Below are 21456 nucleotides of genomic sequence, written 5' to 3' on the forward strand. Positions count from 1 at the left end.
CCTTTCGTCAACCTAGCCGTAAATTTCAATTTTACGTCCAGGTTCCTTTTAATTCCGACCGTAGAAATTGATTTTACGTTCATGTTTTGATTGATTCCAACAGTAGAAATTGGTTTTACGTCCAGGTCTGGATTGATTCCAACCGTAGAAATTAATTATTATATAATTAAATTAAATAAAATTAAAATTAACTAAAGGGTTATTCGGTCATTACACAATTATTTGAGATAAGAGGTTTTGATATTACTTTTAGGTGACCCGTTTTTGTCCTATTAGGTGACGCCCTTTTAATGGAATGTGATGCCCCAATAATAGCCTTCTTTTCAAATCCCCATAAATAGTATTTGCTTTTCGAGAAAAAATAAGAAATTTTAAAAAAATTAATTAGACAATTATGTAAATTTTATTTTCTATTTTATAATACGTGGTAACGTAATATAGCCGCTCCCAAAGCCAAAGCCAAAGCCAAGGCCAATACCTATAGTGCCTAAAACTAATATTGTTGTGTTTATTTAGATAACTTGGGTTGAAATATCAGTTCCATCAATCTATATCTTCTATATTTGTCGATTGCGATTTCGAAAGGGTTTATTTAGGGTTTACATCTTCGTTAGTAGTTTCCTTCGCAACTCTGCTACTGCAACTCTCGGGAATCATGGCAAAAGGAGGAAATCGGCAGAAAAAATTCAAAGAAAACCCTAAAAAGAAAACAGAAGATGAATATATCTCCGATGAAGACGTTGGTAATGATGACCATGATGATGAAATCGACGCGTGTAAGTTCTCTTTCTTCTTAGGTTTTAGTACTCTTTAAGTATTTCATAAAATACCTCACTCAGTTTTTTTTTGCTGTTACCTTACTTAAATTTGTGATAATGTTTCAGTTCATAAACAAAGAGATGTAATTCCGTTAGATGTTAATGATGATATGGCTGATTCTGACGATGAAGATATTGCAAACCCAGTCATGGATCTTGAGGTATGTTATCAGTACCTAATTTCTTAGTAAAATTAGGAGTTTCGTATATTGATAATGAGATAAATGGGTTCTTTTGAGATTTTAGAAAATTAAACTAAAATGGGTTCAAAATTTGTTTGTTATGTGTTTGGTCAGGGTCTGGATGATGAGGATGAGGATGAGGATGATTATGAAGACGAGCCCAAACTTAGGGGGATTGGTGCTAAAAGTAAGGGAAAATGTCCTACTTTCCATGCATTCTGTACATTCATTTCTTATTTATTCGTTGTGCGCAGAATGAATTTGTCATATCATGCTTCTAATAGAAATAGCTATAGAATTCTATCCAAATCCGAATTTGAATCTGGGGTTTTCTCTAATGGCATGTTGCTCATCGTACGAGTTGGTAATGGTCTAGTTATGATTTTTATTAAGGATTAACTGCTGGGTGTGTTGGTTAGACTTACATTTTGATTTGGTGACGTATATTGTTAAACTACGCATAGTTCCTTGGAAAATTAATTGGAGCTCAGAACCTATTAATTTCATATTTTGATTAGTTACTTACAATGTTATGACTTTAGGCTGATCATGATGTTTTGTGCCTCTAGTTGAAAGGAGTCTAAAGTACATGCAAGAAAAGTTTCCGATTGTTGATGATGAAAGTGATGAAGAAGAAGAAGAAAAGGAATTACCTTTCGGTAATAGGCGTCACAAAGTTGATGAATTTGTAAGAATAAAACTTTTTGTGCTTAGGAAGTGAGCGAATCTGTTTCTTTATTCTTAATATATCTTTTTTTATTCTATCCCAAATGCATGAACGTTTTAAAGTCTACGCAGCCTTATTTCAATACTGAATTTGCCTTATGGTTCATTTGAATTTACAGTCAGATGATGAGGAGGGGGGTGTTGAAGAGGAGAAAGAGGTGTTGATTTTGGAGCAAAAAAAGGCTAAGACTCTTAAAGAAGCAGACTTCATGCCTGATGATATCGATGAGGACGAAAATAACTCGGATGTCGAGCCAACTTTAGAGGTAGTGTTTTTTGAAAGTCTAGTGTCAATTTCACAAGAATTAAGTTTGTGTTTCCCTGCCTTTGTTTGGAAATTGCTTAAGTTATAGCAGAATTCAATGTCAAATCAGAAGGCCATCCCACTTGTTGAATCCTTCTTCTTTTGTTTTCCCCCGTTTCTGATTCTTTTTCATGGTACTTGAAATGAGAGCTACATTACATGATTGCTTAAATAAATCTAGCTTATCTGGAAAATGAGAACTATTTGGTTATTCAATTTTGTTTCGGGTTAGCTGATGCATTTATATCACACTTGCATTTGTGCAGGAAATTTCGGTCAAGGGTAAAGTTTCGTCAAAATTTCATGCACATTTAGAAACTCAAGATGGCAAGGACATAGCATACGAGGAAATAAAGAAAGATCATGGTGCTTTGACTAGGGAGGAACAAATGGACGTTGTGTACAGGTGAGCTATTTCGGGACACTTTGCTTTGGTACTGTGTGACTGTGTGAATTGTTGGTGCTCTTTTACCAAATCCGATCACGGAATGCTTGTTCGTTTGTGTAAGGAAGTCTGCTAGTTCAAAGAAGGCAGCTTCGAGTGTGTACGAGACATGCTGTGCCATTTCTTATGTTTTTCTTTTTTCATATATATCTTGTTTATTATGATATACAGCTCAGCCCCAGAAATAGTTGGTTTGTTATCTGAACTGAATTCTGCATATGATGAGCTTGAAGGAAAAGTCAACCCCTTGCTTAACAAGGTATTTTTCTTCATCTTCTTAGGATGACCTGGATGTGGATTGGCACTTCAACTAGAATGAGCGAATTTGAATTATCTGGTGCCATTAGTTAATTATATATTGATATTGAAAGCATAATTAAGAAGGCTAACTGAGTTTCAAATTTGTCAGGAAGGTCTAGAATGTCGGTTCTATCTTGATTTTCGACCTCAACTCCTATACTTCTGTATCATATACTTATAAGGTATTGGTATGCTTTTTGAAGGTTGATATAAAGGAGAATACAACCAAAGGAGGAATGCACTATTTGGAGGTGAAACGACTTCTGCTGTTGAGTTATAGCCAAGCTATTACCTTCTATCTTCTTCTCAAGTCAGAGGGGCATTCTGTTCGCGAGCATCCCGTGTTAGCTCGTATTGTTGAGATGAAGAACTTAGTGGACAAGGTTTGTATTTATTCCCTAGCAATCTTCCTGTCACACAAATATGACCATGCATGCGTGAGATTTTGTAGTTTGATGTTTGAGCATACTTTTCTTTAGCCGTTTGCTTTTTATAAGGTTAGGTTATTTGACTAGTAAGTATCCTTGTAGTTATTTGAGTGGTAAGCTTTCTTGCCTTAGTTTGGAAACATCCTGAATCTTCCAATTTCTTCGTTGTGTATGGTAATTAAGATGTCAAGGTACACACGTACCTTGTAGTCACCCTATTACTTCCTTGTTTACTCAAGTTTTACGAGATTGATTTCTTGATACTGATTGAAATTTGAATTTTTTAAACTGCTGCTGCTGCTGGTACTCATTCTTATTAAGTTCAAAATGGTTCTTATAGGTTTCTTGCACATCGTGTGTGCTTGTGCTATATCTTAAGCTTTATCTTTCCATGTTTGACCTGACTCAGCCTGGGAGTTCTATTTCTCTGACAGATGAAGCAACTTGATGAGAATCTTCCCGCTAGCATTGGAGAGATCATTAACCTTAATGAAATTGATATCCTCAAACACGCTGATGCGGTCACATCTGAAGCACACAAAAAAAATCACAGACCTTCATCAGTTTCCGTAAAAACACAGGAAACGTCATTGGTAGTTTACCTACCACCCTTTTTTTAGTGTATTTTTATCCGTGTTTTCTTTTTCACTGAATAGTGGACCTTTATCCTCAAATCTTACCAAACAAATTGTAGCCTCCTGGAGCACCCGAGCCGGAAAAAGCAGACCTGTCAAAGGCTTACAAAAGCAAGGAGAAAACCAAGCAGGTCTGCTTTCATATGTGATTGTCATCTATGCTTTTTGTCTTGCCTGCTGTGTTGTTACGTTCTCATAAATTGGAAGGATGATATGATTGACTACTCTGAATTTGAAAAATTGCCAGACTGATCAGGTTGGAAAGCAAAGCATGGAGATGTTGAAAATTAGAGCTGATCTCGAGGCAAAATACAAACAGAAGGGTATGATTACTGCACCAAAGCATGATCAAGCTCATAAACATCTAACTGCACGGGTTAATGGGTATAAATTTGACGAACTTGAGCCTAATTTTATACCTTTTCCAATGTCTAAGCTACTGAAAATAATAGACATGTAAACTGAGCAGGCAGCTTCAATCATTGGATGATTTTGACGACGAGGTTGTTGAGAAAGATGGACATGCAAGTAAACGCCAGACAAGTAAACTGTCAGAACTTGTTAGAGTGAAAAAGAAAAAACCCAAGGTATGAATTTGAAAGGTTTTACCCTGTGGATCTCAAACTTTAGTTTAGCAAGTTAAACCATGTGCTGTGATGTTGAGTCATCAAAGACGACCAACAAGGGTCATCATTAGTTGGTGAATCCTGTTTGTTGATAAATGATCTCTAAGCCACTCTATATAACTATTATTGTCGATCTGTATCAGCTTATTGAGTGTCTTTATTGAGTGTCTTTTATACGTATTATCATTTTTTACCTGATCTATAGGGCAAAAATCCTGACCCTGTTAGTACTATCTAGTCTAGGGTTTAGTCCTTCATTTCCATTACCAGCTTAACCCCAAAATGTATCCATTAAATGTTGATATCTAGGTTATATCTGGGGATGACGATTTGCCCAAGAGAGATGATATAGGTGAAAGAAGAAGGAAGAATGAACTCAGAGTTCTAGCAAAAGCTGGAGGTGGCTCTATCCATGATGACAATGATGAGGATGAGGATGGTGATGTTAATGAAGGTAATCCAGGAGCTAGGAAGAGGCGCAGAGCTGACATTGATGATGATGATGTAAAAGCAGAAGAGTCAGAAGACGAATTTTATAAGCAAGTGAAACAACAACGAGATGCAAAACTTTCAGCCAAAGCTCAGTTGTATTCAAGGTCAGGTTTATATAATGTTAGCAAATTTTTGTTTACCATATGCCAAGTTAGAACTCCAGAATCATGATTACTTCGTCAATACACAAAAGCTTGTGTGCATTTTTCGTAATTCAAATTATGTTGCGAGCTTAGTTTTGTGAAATTTTGACAAATCTAGATTTCTCAAACATCTGAAACTCTAATGGTTTGCTTATTCTGTTATGCAGAACTTCAGCACCACTGCCGCTGGCAGGAACAGAGGAAGTTGCAGATGGAAAACGGCATATTACTACTCAGGTCATTACAGTTTCCTTGTCACCCAAGGGAACTTTTATTTCTTTCTTGATCACTACCGTGAGCTTAGTTTCTTACGCATATATGCATTTCTAATAACTACAGATGGAGAAGAATAGAGGTCTGACTCGCCCTCGAAACAAGAGCAAGAAGAATCCCAGGACAAATTACAAGGTAATTTCATGGCAAGATATTTTAGGTTCTTGATGGATCAGAGCATAAATCTCTTGGCCGTAATCTAATAACACTTTTTTGTTTGTTTGCTTCCCTTTTTGCAGAACAAGCACAATAAAGCAGTAATGAAGCGAAAAGGACAAGTGCGAGATGTGAAGAAGCCAATGGGTCCTTATGGTGGAGAAGTATCCGGAATCAATGCTAAAATCAGCCGGAGTACAAGATTCAAGAGCTAAACCATCCTGTTTTCTACACGTGTCAGCAGTTGTCTGTATGTCTTCATGCTTTTACCAGTTGGTGAGAATGTTAGATGAATGCTCATCAAATATGGTCCGATTTTTGACCCAACACCTATAAAGTAGTCAGCATCAGTAGAGAGAAACGTGGTTTTAGGATTAGTAAGGGTCTCCTCCAGCCTTAAATCAACTGTATACCTACAATTTTGATTTAATTTTTTGTATCCCAGCCACAGTACAAGATTACTATCCTGGTTGAGTTTCTCTTTGATTATCTACACATGTTTCGGTTCTGTATGCGCTCATGCTTATACCATATAGTGAGATAAATTATCTATTTTGGCCCAAGGTTTTACGCTCGGTCACCGCATAAACACATGAACTTTGTAGTACAGTTTGATATTTTTAGTAATTCATTACAAGACATAAGGTTAGAATTGTGGTTAGGATTTCTAAGAAAGGAAGCAAAGATTGGTAGGTACATCTTTAGTTTCAAAAGGACTTAAAAAGTAACCTCTTCAATTTCTTTCACTTGCCTTTCTTTTGGACATCAGGCGGAGAAAGTGTACAAACAAAAGGATGGATATGAATGCTATCCATGTAATGAACCAACCTTTAAGTACCTCAACAGGAGGAGCACCATGCTTAGATAGATGCCGTGCTGAAATGGATGACAAAGTGATGAAGTAGGTTGATGCTGTACATGTGAGTGCAACCCACATGATTGCTGTTAGAATCCAAATGGAAAATCTTTTCTTCAGGGGCAACCCACTTATAAGCAGTAAGATTATGCTCAAGGAAGCAAGAAACCCAGTTGTGTTACTGATCATGTACAGGAAGTGAATGTGTATGGCATTGTCAGCCAAAATAGAGGTTCCAGCTAAGTGCATAGGTTTTCCTGAATGATCCTTAAGCACAGAGTTATCTTGCCAGATACCACCCGGTGGGTTTAATCCAGCTTCAAATGCCATGGTTGCAATCAATGACGCTACCACCATCAGTACGTTGTGTTTCCTTGTCAGCCAATTATCATACTCGTTACAGTTCTCATTGCAACCACCCACACGTCTTAGCCTGGGATGCCCATGAGTAGGTGATACTGCTAGTTGTTGCTCTCTAGTTATTAAAGCACCTGAATTTCTAAGAAGATCTCCAATTTCTACATCATTTAAATCTCTTGCAGGGTTTTGCATTAAGATGTCCAGAGCTGTGAAACCATTGCTGTTTATGTTGTTTATTGCTCCAACGACTGCCATAATATTGTCCCTCTCTTGCTCGGGTAGATTGTCCCTCTTTCTCAGTAGATATCGTATCATCTGCATTTGTTTTTACATAACCATGTTTAGGCAAGGGTCTCATGAGTCATAACGATATTGGCCAACAATAAGTACAACAAAATTGCAAAGAGAAAAGCGGATAAATGACTTCTATCGTTATAAAAACTGTTTCAAAAAGCTTTTTTTTGCGACTTCGCAAGCTAATTTTGCTCCAAAGCAACATATATGCGATTAATTCCTCACCTCGGTTTGTTTCATGGCTACAGCCAGATGCAAGATAGTGTTCCCTTCATCGTTTGATGAGTTAACTGACACAAATTCTGGATTATCATCGTTATCAGCCCGCAGAAACAGCGGCACTAATAGCCTTAAGGCCTCCAGACGGTTATATTTCACACACAAGTGTAACAAAGTTTCTTTTCGACTTGTCAACACCCGGATCGATTCAGTGCAAGTATCAATCAATAACTGCATGATTTCTACTCGGCCTTTCATAGTTGCAACTTGTATAGGAATATTTCCGTTTCGATCAATAGCCTTGCAAGCATCTGCAGTAACCTTTAAGAGCACATTCACCATCTCAGCATTGTTTCCTGCCGAAGCCAAGTGAAGCAGAGTGGAAGATTGGGCTAAGTCGGTCTCGGAAGCTAGTTCCGGTTTAATACTCAAAACTCTGGCCACAAAATCTACATGACCACACATGACTGCTACATGTATTGGATTTTCATGAAAATCAGTGATTAATCGAGTGAGAATAACTGGATCTTCTTCAAGTAATGCCATTAAAGCATCCACATCTCCTCTCACGGCTATTTCGTAAAGCTTTGTACACATCTCTATCTCTATCACCTTCCCTAGTTAACCTGGCTCTTCCTGGAATGCAAGAATGAAATTATCTGCATAACAGAAACCATTTTATAGAAAAGTCTTGTTAGATAAGTGTTTTAAGGTTAATTTCTTAAAATAAGGATTCGTTGAAGAAGCAATTCTAGTAACAAATAAATGGAGTCCAGTTAAACACATTAATGATGTTAACAGTTTTTCGAATAATCTGAGAATTTTTCTGACTGACTCAAATGAAGATGATAAGAATACTTGATTTATTCCAATGTCAACACCCCCATATAAATGCCACAGTATGTCATGCTTGCACGTATAGTTATTTTTTTATGTTGTTGAATTGTCCGCACTAACTAGCACTAGGCGTGATCAGTTACAAGTGCTGGATTATAAATTTTGCTCATTTTATTTTATACCCAGTTTCCTGTTTATAAAAGTGACAATTACCTAAGCAATCATCTGAATAGGAATTCAATCTGGAATTTTAATTTCCAAGTAGAATAATAATCGACTTCGACTCCGTCCACCCTTGCTCATGTTTTGACTTGATCCATAGCTTCCCGAGTACCCATGAGGTCACGCGAAGAATCTGTGCACACCCTAGCCAAGCGAACACTACGTCCTCAAAGTAATGCAGAATTGCAGATATCATTTGAAATTGAGCAGTTCACCTATATGAGCAACATGATGCTGAGACAGTTGGCTAAGTGATGGTAAAATTAAGCAGGTGACAGTTCGCAGTTGCTGTAGATCAAGGTGATCGCAATCGATATTTAATTGCTATAAGATATTACATTCTAGGGAAGCCAAGAATCTGCTAAATATGTGGAGGTTACAACAAGCTGTTCTGTTTGTAAAAGAAATGGAGTAGTGATCGCCTGTTGAATTTTTGAGAAACTTGCCGAACATGAAGCAGCCTACTGGTCCTTATGGTGGATAAGTATCTGGAATTATCGGCAACAATCAGTCGGAGTGCAAGATGTCCAGAGCTGTGAAACCGTTGCTGGTTACATTATTTATTGCGATCCTGATTTAATATGGGCAATTTGATTTTATACTATAGCAAATCATAATGACATCAATATCTTAAATGAGAGTATCTCTTCAGCTTCCTCTGACTTGCACTCTTGTGGGTATTATTCCGTATTTTCTGAATAACCATGAGAGTAAGCGGAGAATGTGCACCGACACAATGACGCACATAAAGCCTATCCACGCAAAGAATAAACCTTTAAGTACTTTAAGGGGAGAAGTAATGTGCTGTGCTGAAATGCATATCAGAGCGATGATGTAAGTTGAGGCTGTAGATGTGATTGCAATCCACATAATCACCGTAAGAAGCCATACGAAAAATCTTCTCCTTAATGGTAATCCACTTATAAGCAGCAAGATTACGCTTAGGGAAGCCAAAAATCCCGTAGTGTTGCTAATCATGAATAAGATATAGATTCGTGGGGCATTATCAGCCAATATGGAGGTTCCAGCTAGGCGTTCTGGTTTTTCTAAATGATCTTGCCAAACACCGCTGGGGGGGTTCAATCCAGCTTGAAAGGCCATTGTTGCTATCAATGAAGCTACCACCATCAGTGCACTGTGCTTCTTCGTAAGCCGGTTATCATTCTCAAGATATCTCTCATTCCGATTACTTATCAAGCTAATTGTTGATGCTGCTGCTAATTGTTGCTCTCTGGCTCTTAATGCTCCAGCATCTCGGAGAAGATCTCCAATTTCAATGTCTTTCAAGTCTCTTATAAGATTTTGTGATAGGATGTCTAGAGCTGCATAACCGTTCTTGTTTATAGTATTTATTGCTTCAACTCCCATAAGATTGTCTTTCAGTAAATACTTTATCATCTGCACACAAAATTCACATACCCATTTTTAGTGTTTAAGCAATCAGTTTTCCTGCTATTTGTGAATTATATTCTGCATGTATCAAGGTTAACATGCAAGATTGTGTTGCCATCAATTTACCTGTATCTGTTTACTTGCAACAGCAAGATGCAAGATTGTGTTGCCATCATCGTCTAGTGAGTTAATGGATACAACTACTTGATCCTCACTGCTATTATGCTGCATAAACGTTGGCACCAACAATTTCAGCACTTCCAAACGATTATACCTTGCACACAAGTGCAGTATGGTTTCTGTTTTATTCGTCAACGCACGAACCGTTTCAGGCCGAGTCCGGATCAATAATTTGACAATTTCAACTCGACCTTTGATGACAGCTAAATGTAAAGGAAGTCTTCCATCACCATTGATAACACTGCAGACATCTGGATTAGCTCTTAACAACACATTCACCATCTCAACATTTGTTCCGGCCGAAGCTACATGTAGAGGTGTGCAGAGTCCTTGCAAGTCAACCTCGGATGCAAGTTCAGGTTTAATGCTCAAAATCTTCTTGGCAAATTCAACATGGTTGCTTATGACTGCTATATGTAAAGGAGTTTCATGAAAACTAGTAATTACTCTACGTAGAAGTAATGGATCTTCTTGGAGTAACTCCACTAAGGAATTCACATCTCCTCTTATTGAGGCTTCGTAAAGCCTTGTATCCATATTCTCTCGGCTCTAAATTGTTCATTCAACTCAAACAAGAAACATTTTACAAAACAATAAGAAATCTATACAGATTGATGTTTACTTTGAATATCTCTTTGGTCATTATTCACATTGCCGTGTCAACGAAGTGTAGGATTATTTATTAGAGTCAATGGGAAGCAAACTATCTACCCTAACAATTCTTGTTATTTTTTGTGTTACCTACGTCGCATATTACATCATCCTGGATGATTTGGAGCAGTTTCACTGGATTTTCAATTTTATATTATGGGAGACATCCACGAATAATATAATCGAAATGTTGGAATTTCAGCTCCTAAGAGCTTCTCCAATGGTGATCGTAGATCCTCCATATGTGGCATCACTTTTAAGACATCATCTAGGTATAAAATCCTAAATATTAGGAGAAAATAAATTTTGTCTCCAACCCATAAAATGTTGTATCATCCTTTTACTCATTTGTAGGTATATAATTTGTTAAAATTATTTCCCTTTTTGTTTTTAATGATTTTTATTAACAAAAATGTGACTAGGATGGGAAAACATCCTCTAAGTGAATGTCTAAAACTAGAGGTTGACCTAGAGGATGGGTAACTTTTTTTTACCACATCATCCTCACATCAATGGGTTGAAGATGATTTTTTGTAGAAAATGTTGTGTATTCTATGTGGATGAAGACTTTTTTCTTCACACACATTCCATTGGAGAAGCTCTAAATAACCCATACTTAACATGGTAAAAATAACCTTATACTGAAATTAGACCTTGAACCTAGTATTAAGAGCAAATCCAATTGGATGGATATACCAATGGATTTTCCCCATTTTACCCCACAGTGGGTCTGACAGAGAAATAAAATGTATGGACAAGCCCTCAAAGAAAAGGGTTTGTCGACCACCGCCTTGGGATGAGCCGAACGTTGAGACGACCGCATCATCATGGGCCGACGCTTGTATCACATTGATACGATACTCGTCTCACACTGAGACGACTGTCCTTGGTTGAGCCGACAACTTCTACACCATCTAACGATGACACTCAATCCATTAGGGGTGTAAATAATACCCGAAAATACACGACCTGCTTGTACCCGCTTGAGCTTGTCTGTACCCAAATGAGCCTAAAGCCTGTTGCATCCCCTCACGGGCGGCCTGGCCTGGTAGTTTAGATGGGCGGGCTTGGGTTTCCCCTAGAATTTAATAACCTGGTCTGATACCTGCCCGAACAGCCTGGCCTGGTATCCGTTTAAATTTTTTAAGGGTTTTTGTTCTAGTGTTAGATCAAATTGTTGTGTGTTTTGGTTATATTTTGGATTAAAATTCTTATTTTAATTTCTATTTTACATTTAGAAGATTAATTATTTAAGATTATTTTAACTTATAGTTCATTCAATCTCCAAATTATAAATTGAAGCTAAATAGGTTATTACAGAATTTTGAAAATTCAAAAAGCCCGAAGCCTGTTTAGCCTGCCTGGTCTACCCTGCTTATAGAATGGGCTTTGGGCAACTTTTCGGCCTCAAAATAAGTATTTCTACCAGGCCTGCCCGGCCTGACGGGCATTTTGGGTAGCTAATTATGACTCCCGACTGGCCTGGCCTGCAGTAGGAAACGGGCGGGCTTCCCGGCATGGACCAATATACACCCCTCTCCATATAAGTTGAATCGATTTCAATTCCAAAATCACATCTTCTCCATCTTCTACATCCACAACTTCTTATAATTTCACTTCAATCTTAATCTTTAGGTCTCAAAATCTGTAGAAAAATATCTCAAAATAATGTTTGTCAGAGTTCGTGTACTCAAGAAGAAGATTTATCAATTTGCACAGCTTATGTTTTCCAAACAAGAGATAATATCCATAGTGTTAGATTTTTCGCAAACGACTTTGTGGGAAAATGTTTTCATGTTCGTTGCACAAACTGGGAACCTGAAAAACCGCGATGCTCATGGATTGTCGAATTGTTTACAAGCAATTAGTCATGCTGTCAACTAATTTCTTGGCATGTTAATGCAAACTGACCGAAATAGGTTTACATTGAAACTGAAGCTAAAGTGATCCATAGAACCGCAGTGATATGGCAACAAACTAACGGGAGAGCTTTTTCAGTTTTTACCTTGTTTCAACATCCTTAGCGATCTTCACAGGTTCAACCCCTTTTTCCCTCTAGATGCTCCACCGTTTGCTCCAGAAGCCGCTCCATGAATGAGAATATATATCACCTCGCTTTTAGTTTAGTAGTAATTGAGTCTAATGTAATTTTATTTAATCTTATGTATTTTAATTTAAAATAAGAAAATTTTAAATTAGTTATCTGAAAGAATCAGAGATGGAGAGAGAAATCTAAAGTTTATTATTACACGTACGATAAAGGAGACCAGATACAGGAAAAGGCCATTTATAGACTGACACAGTAACTATAAGACAATTACAACAGATGTAACTGTCAACAATAAATAACACAAAAGCAAAGTAAAAAACACCTCAGATACACTTAATATTCTAACACTCCCCCCTCAAGCTGTGCACGACACAAGTACATCATCTTGCTGGCTAAAGTAGTGAAAAGAGAATGCAGTAAGCCTTTGGTGAAGAGGTCTGCAACTTGCAAGTGAGAAGGAACAAAAACAATCTTGAGAAAGAAAACAACAACGAGATCCCGGATAAAATGAAAAATAGGGTTACTGTCCAAGCTTGCAGCAGACATGTTATCACATGAAGAGTAAAGGGTTTAATAAGAGATATACCCAATTCTTTTAGAAGAAAGGAGACCCTAACCATCTCTGCCGAAGCAACTATTAAGGATTTGTACTCAGCCTCAGCTGAAGATCTGGAGATAATAGGCTGCTTTTTAAAAGACCAAGAGATAAGTGATTGACCAAGAAAAACACAAAAACCTGAAGTAGACCTCCTGGTATTAGGGCAACCACCCCAATCTGAATCACAATAAGCTGACAGTGAACTGCAATCTCCTGAAGAAATAGTAATACCATAGCCTAGAGTGCCTTTTAAGTACCTCATTATTCTTTTGTCCAGAAGAAAATGATCTTCAGTAGGTCTATACATAAATTGCGCAACATAATTGACAGAGAAAGAGATATTTGATCTAGCCATAATAAGATATTGCAAGCCATCGACCAGACTCCTATAAGCAGTAACATCTGAGAGGACATCACCTTGATATGCAGAAATTCTAGGGCCATGCACAACATGAGTTTTACAAGGCTTGCATTGTAACATATCAAATCTACTCAGCAACTCTAGTGTATATTTCTTTTGAGTAAGCAAAATTTAGCTTCAGTGGGATGAAAACAAGCCTCAATGCCCAAAAAATAGTGTAGAGTGCCTAAGTCTTTCATAGGATATAAAACTTGAAGAAATGAAACCAAAGATTCCAATAGAAACATAGAAGAACCTGTAAGCACAATGTCTCCACATACAGAAGTAGTATCATCATATCATGCTCATGATTATAGAGAAACATTGAATGATCACAAGAAGACCTGATAAAACCAAATTCCTGAACAAAATGTCTCAAACCAAGCTATATGAGCTTGTTTGAGTCCATAAAAGACCTCTTCAAGTTGCCATGAAGAAAAACATTTGAAACAACAAGTTGCTTGACATGCCATTTCCTTATGAGATCTATGGACTAAACAATCCTTACTGAAGTCATTTTAACAATTAAGACTGAAAGTTTCACTGAAATCAATACCATCTAATTGATTATAACATGTAGCCACAAGTCTTGCCTTGAACCTATCCACTGAATAATCTGAGAGAAGTTTAATCTTGTAAACCCACTTGCACCCCAAAACATTCAAAGAAGAATCATAAGGAACCAATTCCCAAGTACCATTAGCAACAATTGCAGTGAACTCTTCAAGTATAGCTTGAATCCGTTTAGGATCCTTACAAGCTGTTTTATAAGTTTTTGGTTCAACAAAGGTAGCAAACAAGGGATACGAGGATACTTAGTGGTGAAATGAGATACAAAAGTCGAAAGTAATGATTTGGGTTTAGTAATACCAGCTCTAGATCTTTTCATTATAGTAGAAGTTGGAAGAGGAGCTGGAACTGAAGAAATATGATCTGAAGTGGGTTCAAAAGAAATAATGGGACAAACAGTGGAGTCAGATGAAATAACAGGGTCAGATGAAAGAATAGATGAATCAGGTTCAGAAGCATTGAATGTAGAAGTAGGCAATATATATGTGGGTAAGGTATGTAAGTGGAGGATGTAGTGACAGAACAACCTGAAGTTGTATCAGAACATGTAGTTGAAAAACGAAAATATGTTCATCAAAAACTACATGTACTGAAATATAAACCTTAGGAGTGGAAAGATCATAACACTTATAACCTTTGTGAACATGACTGTAGCTAAGAAAGACACATTTAGCATATTTAGGACTAAGTTTATCAGGTTTATATGGTTCAATATTTGGATAACAACAACAACCAAAAGTTCTGAGAAAATGATAATTAAGAAGTGTATTAAACAACATCTGAAATGGGGACTTGAAGGACAAAACTTTGGTAGGTAATATGTTAATGATGTAAGTAGCTGTAAGGAAAGAATCATACCAGAAGTATTTAGGTAAAGAAGCTTAAAAAGACAAGTATTACCCATTTCAGTGATATGTCTGTGTTTCCTCTCTGCCAAACCATTTTACTGATGAATATGAGGACATGAAATTCTATAACTAATGCCACATTCAACCAAGAAACCTTGAATTTGCATTTAATTAATTAAAATCCACCATCACATTGAAACAACTTGATACTTTTATTCAACAAATTTTCAGACATAATTTTTGAAATGTTTAAAACAATCAACACTTTCATCTTTTGTTTTCAAAGGATAAAACCAATGAAACCTAGAAAAATCATCAATGAATAAGATGTAATATCTAAACCCTAATGAGAAAGCAACAGGAGCAGGTCCTCATAGGTCAGAATGAATTAAGTGCAAAGGCTCAGTTGTCACTCTGTCTGAATGATAAAAAGGAAGCCTATGATGCTTACCCAACTGACAAGGAGTACATAACTGAGAAGAAGTAGTGTTGATTGAAAAACCAGCTGAAGAAGCCACCTTATGAAGTATTGTTGAAGAAGTATGACCTAATTTTCCATGCCAAAAATCAGATATACGTGTAACAGCAGTATGAGCAACAATTTGAGTAGCCTGTAGAGTAGTTAATGGATATAGGTTGTCTTTCATAAATCCTTCAGCAAGCACTGCTTTAATGTCCCAGTCCTTGATTTCATATCCCCAACGAAAAAATTCAAAGGACACATAGTTCTCTTTAGTAAACTTAGCAATAAAAATGAGATTTTCCTAAATACTTGGAATATATAACACATCATGAAGATGAAATTGAACAGAGTTTGTATCTAAAATAGTATAACTAATTTGTTCAATTGGTAAAAATTTACCATCACCTACCATGACCTGATCATTACCTGTGTAAGACTTGGCATTAGAAAGGCAAGACTGAAAGTTAGTCATGTGACTTGCAGCTCCAGAATCAGTAATCCATCAAGAAGAAACATTTGGATCATTACAAGCAGATGCAGAGTTGAGTTTAATGCTATGAAAAGCTTGTTGCAAGGTATCTGAAGAAGATGTTAAAGTAGAAGGTAAATCTGTTTGAGAAAAACTCTTACTTGCAGGCTTAGCACCAGATTTGGAACCAAAATTTAGAACCATACTTAGAAGTTGGAGTATAACGCCATATACAACGATTAGCTAGATGACCAGGAATCTTACAAATTTGACAAACAACAACATCAGAATCAGAAGATGAATGGAAATTCAGATTATCCTATGATCCATAAGATTTCTTCTTAGACTTGTTTGATTTATTCGTGTAAAACGCAGAATTTTGAGCATCTAAAACAGATTTCGACTCTAACTCCTCAGTTTTCAAGTACTGCTCATGATGTATAAGTTTAGAGTACAAATCACTAAAAAAATACTCAGTTTCTCTGTAACTTGCAGTAACAAAATATTGACTATACTCTTTTCCTAAGCCTTGAAGCGTATACATAGCAAGATCAGAGTCATCCACAGGAAGATCAATCGCAACCAAAGAATCAGAAATAGACCTAATTTCATCAATATAATCTGAAATGGAACGATTACCTCTACGAACTGAGTGAAGTTGACTACGAAGAAGTGATTTGCATGATGAAAATTGAAGAAGAATAGATTTCTCAAAATATAAACAGATTTCACGAGCAGTTTTACAACCAACAATACTTCGAAAAACACGATCTCATAGAGTTGCATTGATATAGGACACTACAAACCGGTTGTATTTTCGCCAAGTATAATACTCTGGATTCAAAGTCTTTTCACCATCAATTTTGACAAACTGAACAGGTTCTTCAATAGATCCATCAACATAATCAAAGAGATCAGTGGTGATTAAGATAAATTCGAACTGATTTCTCCGGATTAGGTAATTAGATCCATCAGCTTCAAGTTTAACCGAAACAAAATTTGTAAGATGCGGTAAATGTAGGTTGATTTGAGATGTAGAATTTGAATGTGTGTTTGATTTTGATAATTTTGGTGAGTGTTGTGTTTGATTCTCAGGAGAATCAAAAATTTGATCGATCGACATTATTTAGGTTGTGTAGATTTCTCAAAAATAAGCGGAAGTAGATCGAAGAAAGTTTGAGTTTGAAAAATGAAGAAGGGATGATACCATGAAAGAAGCCTGACACAGTAACTAAAAGACAATTACAACAACCTGTAACCGTCAACAGCAAATACCAGAAAACCAAACTAAAAAACACCTCAGTTACACTTAATATCCTGACATTATGATAGTGCACCGATGATGCAAATATAAAGACATATCCATTAATTAAATACTTTACAACATAATGATATCAATTCATACATACAGTTAATCAGTACACTCCAACTCAAAACACGATGGACATTTCCAGAAGTCTTTTCCACACGTGTCTTCTTTTGTAGAAGTGTGCAAATGCATAAAATATTGGCAAGCAGAGCTTGAGCATTCACCAATCAACTATGTTGTAAACTCTACTTCTCCATAGTGGTTGTGCCGTGACTTCTACAATTTGCTTTGAGTTTCAAGTTTTTGCACAATGCTTCTACCATTTCATCTTCTTGCTCCTTCATAACATCAACTAGCATTTGTGGTTATGTTTGGAAAATATTAATTGCAAGTATAATTTATATATGAAAAATATAACCGTTATAAATTTAGCCGTTATATATGAGTCTCCGGGTCTAGCATGAGCCGGCAAAGGCTAGTCCCATCCAATGACTTTTAGTCCGTTCGTTATAAATTCAATCAATTTCAACTCAAATATCACATCTTCTACACCCACAAATTTTTAGAATTTCATCTTATCTTTCATTCTCAAACTTCTGTAGGATAATAACTCAAGAAAATATATGCCAGAGTTCATTGTCCTAAATATATTCAGCTCTGAAGAGGGTGTGGAACCTCCATAAGACCCGTCATAGAATTTACTTCCTCCGTTCTAAAAGAATGAGCATGTTTCATGTACACAATAAAACAAGCATTATATTGTGAAACACTATTGTGAAACGGAGGATATCGTTTGTTTTGTTTTTGTTTTTGTTTTTTATGTAAATGGAAAGCCAAATAGAAAGAATAATCTCTTCCTTTCCCTCTGGGAAAAACACTCTCCTGTCATGGGTAATCTAGAGATATGTCACGTGTATATGTCCAATCTGCCACGACATAATACCAAATCACATGTGTGTCGACCTATAAATTGCTATCTTAAGCATCAACTTCACTTTCCTCCCTCAGAAAAAGCAAAGCACCAAGATGTTGCATGGGGTAAACACGTGGGCGTACAAGATGTAGTAATTGGGTAAGGTTAGCTGCTGTGTCATTGATCTAGCACAAATTCCACCTTAATATGCCAAATGGATATTGCTTCTTTTTCAAGTGAGAAATAATATTATTCTTCTATTTATTTAATGCGTCCCTAGTAAGAAGCGTTAACTTTTCAGAAACCCCTCGTATATTCAGCTAAATAACAAAATAAAACCAACAACCAACCGTGTCAGTGAAAAATTAAAATTAAAAAAGAAAAAAACTAGTGGTTCACTACTTTAAAGTAGCTTATGATAGCAAACTGCAACTAGATTTTGTGCCCGTGTTAAGCTCGGGCATTTTTGTTCTTTTAGCCATATTTTATATTAGCGTCGGGTTTCACTGCCCCATCACAATACATTTTTATTAAGGTGTGGCTCGGCTTCGTCTCGCCCCATCCCGATTTGGTAAAGCTCGGCTTTGTCTCGCCCCGCCGCGATTTGAATTGGTAAAGCTCGGTTTCACCTCGCCCGGTCCCAATTTGATAAAGCTCGGCTTCGGCCCATCCCGATTTGATTTGGTGTGGCTCGGCTTCACCTCGCCATATGATTAAATATGAAGATAAAATTTAAATTGAAGATAAATTTGAGGTGTAAGAGATACACAATACCAAAATGTATATGGTTAGGATGCATCATAATCGTATTTATACGGTTGAATGGTAATTAAAAATGTACAACCGTTGATAAAGTCATGATGTAACATATATTAGAGAGCATAATTTTTAGTAACTCATGAAAAAACTTCAATTAATATTTGCATTGTAAGTAATGATAATTATGAGTTACCCAAAATGCTCATTACTGTTTGGTGATGCCTTTTCTGCGGCTTCTATTTCTGCAAATGCCATCATATCATCCAAGTTTCATCATATCATCCAAGTTTTCATCAACATATTTGCCATCAGTTAGCATCATGATGCTCATTAGTCTCTGGTAATCCTTTTTCTGCTATTTCTTCCAATGCCATCATATCATCCATGTATTCATCTCCATCTGCACTTTCATTGTTTGCTGATTCTGGTAACGCCTGCAGTGATATTTGATCTTATATTTTTAGACATGTGTTTTTTTCACCTATTGTATCCTTCGGAGTTATAATACAATGAGTGAGGAATTCATTAATTTCTACCAAAAAACAATCGCAGCGATCTTTCCCCTCTATACAACAAACACAAATGCAAAAATCAGTAAGTATACCAAGAGAGAAAGAAAAAAAGATGTAGAGAAGGAGGAGAGTGAAGTGATCAAATTGAAGAAGAATAGAAGGGTTATTACTTACTAATGAAATGATTTTTAGAAAAATATATAAATAATTTGAGGATAATTTCAATATTTGTGCAAAAAAAAAAAAAAAAAACGCACACAACATTAGAGTTTGCTATAAACTAAATATGTATCAAAACGTAATTTTATATTTTTAACCACTAAGGTAACTAAATGTTTATGCATATTGGTTGGAAAACGAAACTTTCTTGGAGACTTTTCATGTTTCAGGTTTGATGCAAACTTGAAAGCTCATGTTTCCTGGGATGTGATGCAAACTTGAACACCTACGGCTTCCACAGATCTAATCTCATCAAACCTAGGAAGGTGATGTAAATAATGTTCCCATTTAGGCTTCATTCTTTATCATAGTAGATTTGAAGGATGGGTACGATAGCATCTTCCAAAGTTACCACAAATGAGCTAAAAGTAGCCACATTTTAATCTCATGACATTAGTTAAAAAAGATGCATTATTGTTCCTGTTCGTAGGCTTCGATTGCTAACCAAATAATGACTTATTGTATACCAATAAGAACAGTTTCTTTGATTGCTGACATTTGGTTGAGAAAAAGTTTCATATTGTGTGTTGTGAAATGTGGATAAACATACAACCCCAAGAATCCAAATCACACAATGAAAAGCAAGCTTACCCTTTACCGGCCAACTATGAGGCAGTTAACTCCTCCTTCTTCTCGGCTGGAGTAATACTGATCAATCGAGTGATAGCACGAACTGATGTAAATATTCACGCCAACTCCCGAAGCTTAGAACCTTACATGTGACCTATATTCACACAATAGAGAAAATATAAGAAAGAATACATAAAACGATAACAATTTAATTATTAACATAACTTTACATGTACAAAACACGAAGTCCAATTAATTCACCCAGACCTTTAGATGTACCAATTAATTTAGATAAAACAACATAACTGTTGCACTGGACCGAGTATCCAACTCATATGATTCAAGTTATTGCTAACCTAGGTCACCATTATTCTTCTTGGTGAGGTCTTCTACCATATATACAGCAAGAGGTGGAATGAGAATAGCATGTCACTGATTCCATTGCAGCAACATGTTCTATTTGATCAATTCATGAGTCTCCGGGAATAAATGTGAAGAACTTTTTTTGTAATTAAAGGAATATGCAAAGAGGTGAAATAAGGTGCCCGACATTTTTACCATATCTTACCGTCATTGTGTTTCCTTCATTTAGTTTTTTCATCGTCAAGCATCAGATCGCTTAGTTGATCCTCATCTACTACTGACACCCCGCCATCAATGCTTGTATTATTTACCCATGCGTATGCATCTTTAATATTTTATTCCTAACCTCTGCATTCGCACAGGAACCTCTAAGTCAATCAAGGGTTTCATAAATGCCAAACACATCAATATAAGAAAAGATGTTCAGTAAACTCAAGGACAAAAAACTTGCATCGTCTCAGTCATAGTAGAAGACATGAGTACCTTCATATCACAATCCCAAGAAACATAGTAAAATTACATGGATCAAGTCAAAGGCGCATAAACTAATGTATTACCATTGATGAATATTACCGTGAAAGTGAGCTTAGTGACTGTTCAATATTGTATAACAGTTTCTCCAAATAGATGAGGATGCAGCAAACAAAAACAAAACTACCAAAATGGTTTTGCCAAGAATGGGTAGAGTTCCGAATGAATCCGTAGTTTGTTGAACTGACATCCAGGGAGAATAACGATGCTTGACAAAGTGTGATCTCTACAGTAGCCCACCACACGACCAACTAAATAAAGATAGAAAATAATTAACATTCTGGTATGCACAAAGGATACCAAGCATGATGTTTGCTTACTTTTCTTAACCCAGTACTCGTAA

The 21456-nt window shown here is 36.4% G+C and overlaps 4 protein-coding genes and 1 long non-coding RNA gene across 5 annotated transcripts; 1 reads left to right on the forward strand and 4 right to left on the reverse strand.

Moving 5' to 3' along the window:
• The first annotated feature begins 575 nt into the window (after positions 1–575).
• On the forward strand, positions 576–6080 carry LOC113357355 (something about silencing protein 10-like). Its single transcript, XM_026600734.1, has 16 exons — positions 576–776; positions 885–979; positions 1115–1187; positions 1570–1688; positions 1846–1992; positions 2297–2436; positions 2647–2734; positions 2979–3158; positions 3638–3796; positions 3898–3969; positions 4086–4222; positions 4308–4425; positions 4774–5060; positions 5267–5336; positions 5439–5507; positions 5612–6080. The coding sequence occupies exons 1-16, from the start codon at positions 656–658 to the stop codon at positions 5741–5743; spliced, it is 2007 nt and encodes a 668-aa protein (XP_026456519.1). The 5' UTR covers positions 576–655; the 3' UTR covers positions 5744–6080.
• LOC113357356 (ankyrin repeat-containing protein BDA1-like) lies at positions 5860–8337 on the reverse strand. Its single transcript, XM_026600735.1, has 3 exons — positions 8308–8337; positions 7264–7916; positions 5860–7059 (listed from the first exon to the last, which is right to left on the reverse strand). The coding sequence occupies exons 2-3, from the start codon at positions 7852–7854 to the stop codon at positions 6262–6264; spliced, it is 1389 nt and encodes a 462-aa protein (XP_026456520.1). The 5' UTR covers positions 7855–7916; positions 8308–8337; the 3' UTR covers positions 5860–6261.
• A 48-nt stretch (positions 8338–8385) lies between these two features.
• On the reverse strand, positions 8386–10644 carry LOC113361626 (ankyrin repeat-containing protein BDA1-like). Its single transcript, XM_026604814.1, has 2 exons — positions 9835–10644; positions 8386–9714 (listed from the first exon to the last, which is right to left on the reverse strand). The coding sequence occupies exons 1-2, from the start codon at positions 10423–10425 to the stop codon at positions 8965–8967; spliced, it is 1341 nt and encodes a 446-aa protein (XP_026460599.1). The 5' UTR covers positions 10426–10644; the 3' UTR covers positions 8386–8964.
• A 2127-nt stretch (positions 10645–12771) lies between these two features.
• On the reverse strand, positions 12772–13449 carry LOC113359982 (uncharacterized mitochondrial protein AtMg00810-like). The gene is made up of 3 exons (XM_026603537.1): positions 13207–13449; positions 12969–13060; positions 12772–12871 (listed from the first exon to the last, which is right to left on the reverse strand). Exons 1-3 carry the CDS (start codon positions 13447–13449, stop codon positions 12772–12774), a joined length of 435 nt encoding a protein of 144 aa, XP_026459322.1.
• A 1749-nt stretch (positions 13450–15198) lies between these two features.
• On the reverse strand, positions 15199–17262 carry LOC113357357. The gene is made up of 2 exons (XR_003363580.1): positions 15895–17262; positions 15199–15688 (listed from the first exon to the last, which is right to left on the reverse strand). It is a non-coding gene; the product is annotated as an uncharacterized LOC113357357 (long non-coding RNA).
• Between the last annotated feature and the right edge of the window lie 4194 nt (positions 17263–21456).

The sequence above is a fragment of the Papaver somniferum genome, chromosome 3 (assembly GCF_003573695.1).
Source record: "Papaver somniferum cultivar HN1 chromosome 3, ASM357369v1, whole genome shotgun sequence".
Lineage (NCBI taxonomy): Eukaryota > Viridiplantae > Streptophyta > Magnoliopsida > Ranunculales > Papaveraceae > Papaver > Papaver somniferum.

Bases quoted from the DNA above. Each gene is read 5' to 3' on its own strand.
- LOC113357355 (XM_026600734.1), top strand. From the start codon at position 656: ATGGCAAAAGGAGGAAATCGGCAGAAAAAATTCAAAGAAAACCCTAAA. The intron at 2,735-2,978 runs GTATTTTTCTTC...TGCTTTTTGAAG, and splicing joins TCAACCCCTTGCTTAACAAG to GTTGATATAAAGGAGAATAC. The intron at 3,159-3,637 runs GTTTGTATTTAT...TTTCTCTGACAG, and splicing joins TGAAGAACTTAGTGGACAAG to ATGAAGCAACTTGATGAGAA.
- LOC113357356 (XM_026600735.1), bottom strand. From the start codon at position 7,854: ATGTGTACAAAGCTTTACGAAATAGCCGTGAGAGGAGATGTGGATGCT. The intron at 7,060-7,263 runs GTGAGGAATTAA...AAACAAATGCAG, and splicing joins TAGCCATGAAACAAACCGAG to ATGATACGATATCTACTGAG.
- LOC113361626 (XM_026604814.1), bottom strand. From the start codon at position 10,425: ATGGATACAAGGCTTTACGAAGCCTCAATAAGAGGAGATGTGAATTCC. The intron at 9,715-9,834 runs GTAAATTGATGG...TTTTGTGTGCAG, and splicing joins TTGCAAGTAAACAGATACAG to ATGATAAAGTATTTACTGAA.
- LOC113359982 (XM_026603537.1), bottom strand. From the start codon at position 13,449: ATGAGGTACTTAAAAGGCACTCTAGGCTATGGTATTACTATTTCTTCA. The intron at 13,061-13,206 runs GTTAGGGTCTCC...TTCTTTCTCAAG, and splicing joins TAGTTGCTTCGGCAGAGATG to ATTGTTTTTGTTCCTTCTCA. The intron at 12,872-12,968 runs GTACTTGTGTCG...TATTGTTGACAG, and splicing joins ACTTTAGCCAGCAAGATGAT to TTACATCTGTTGTAATTGTC.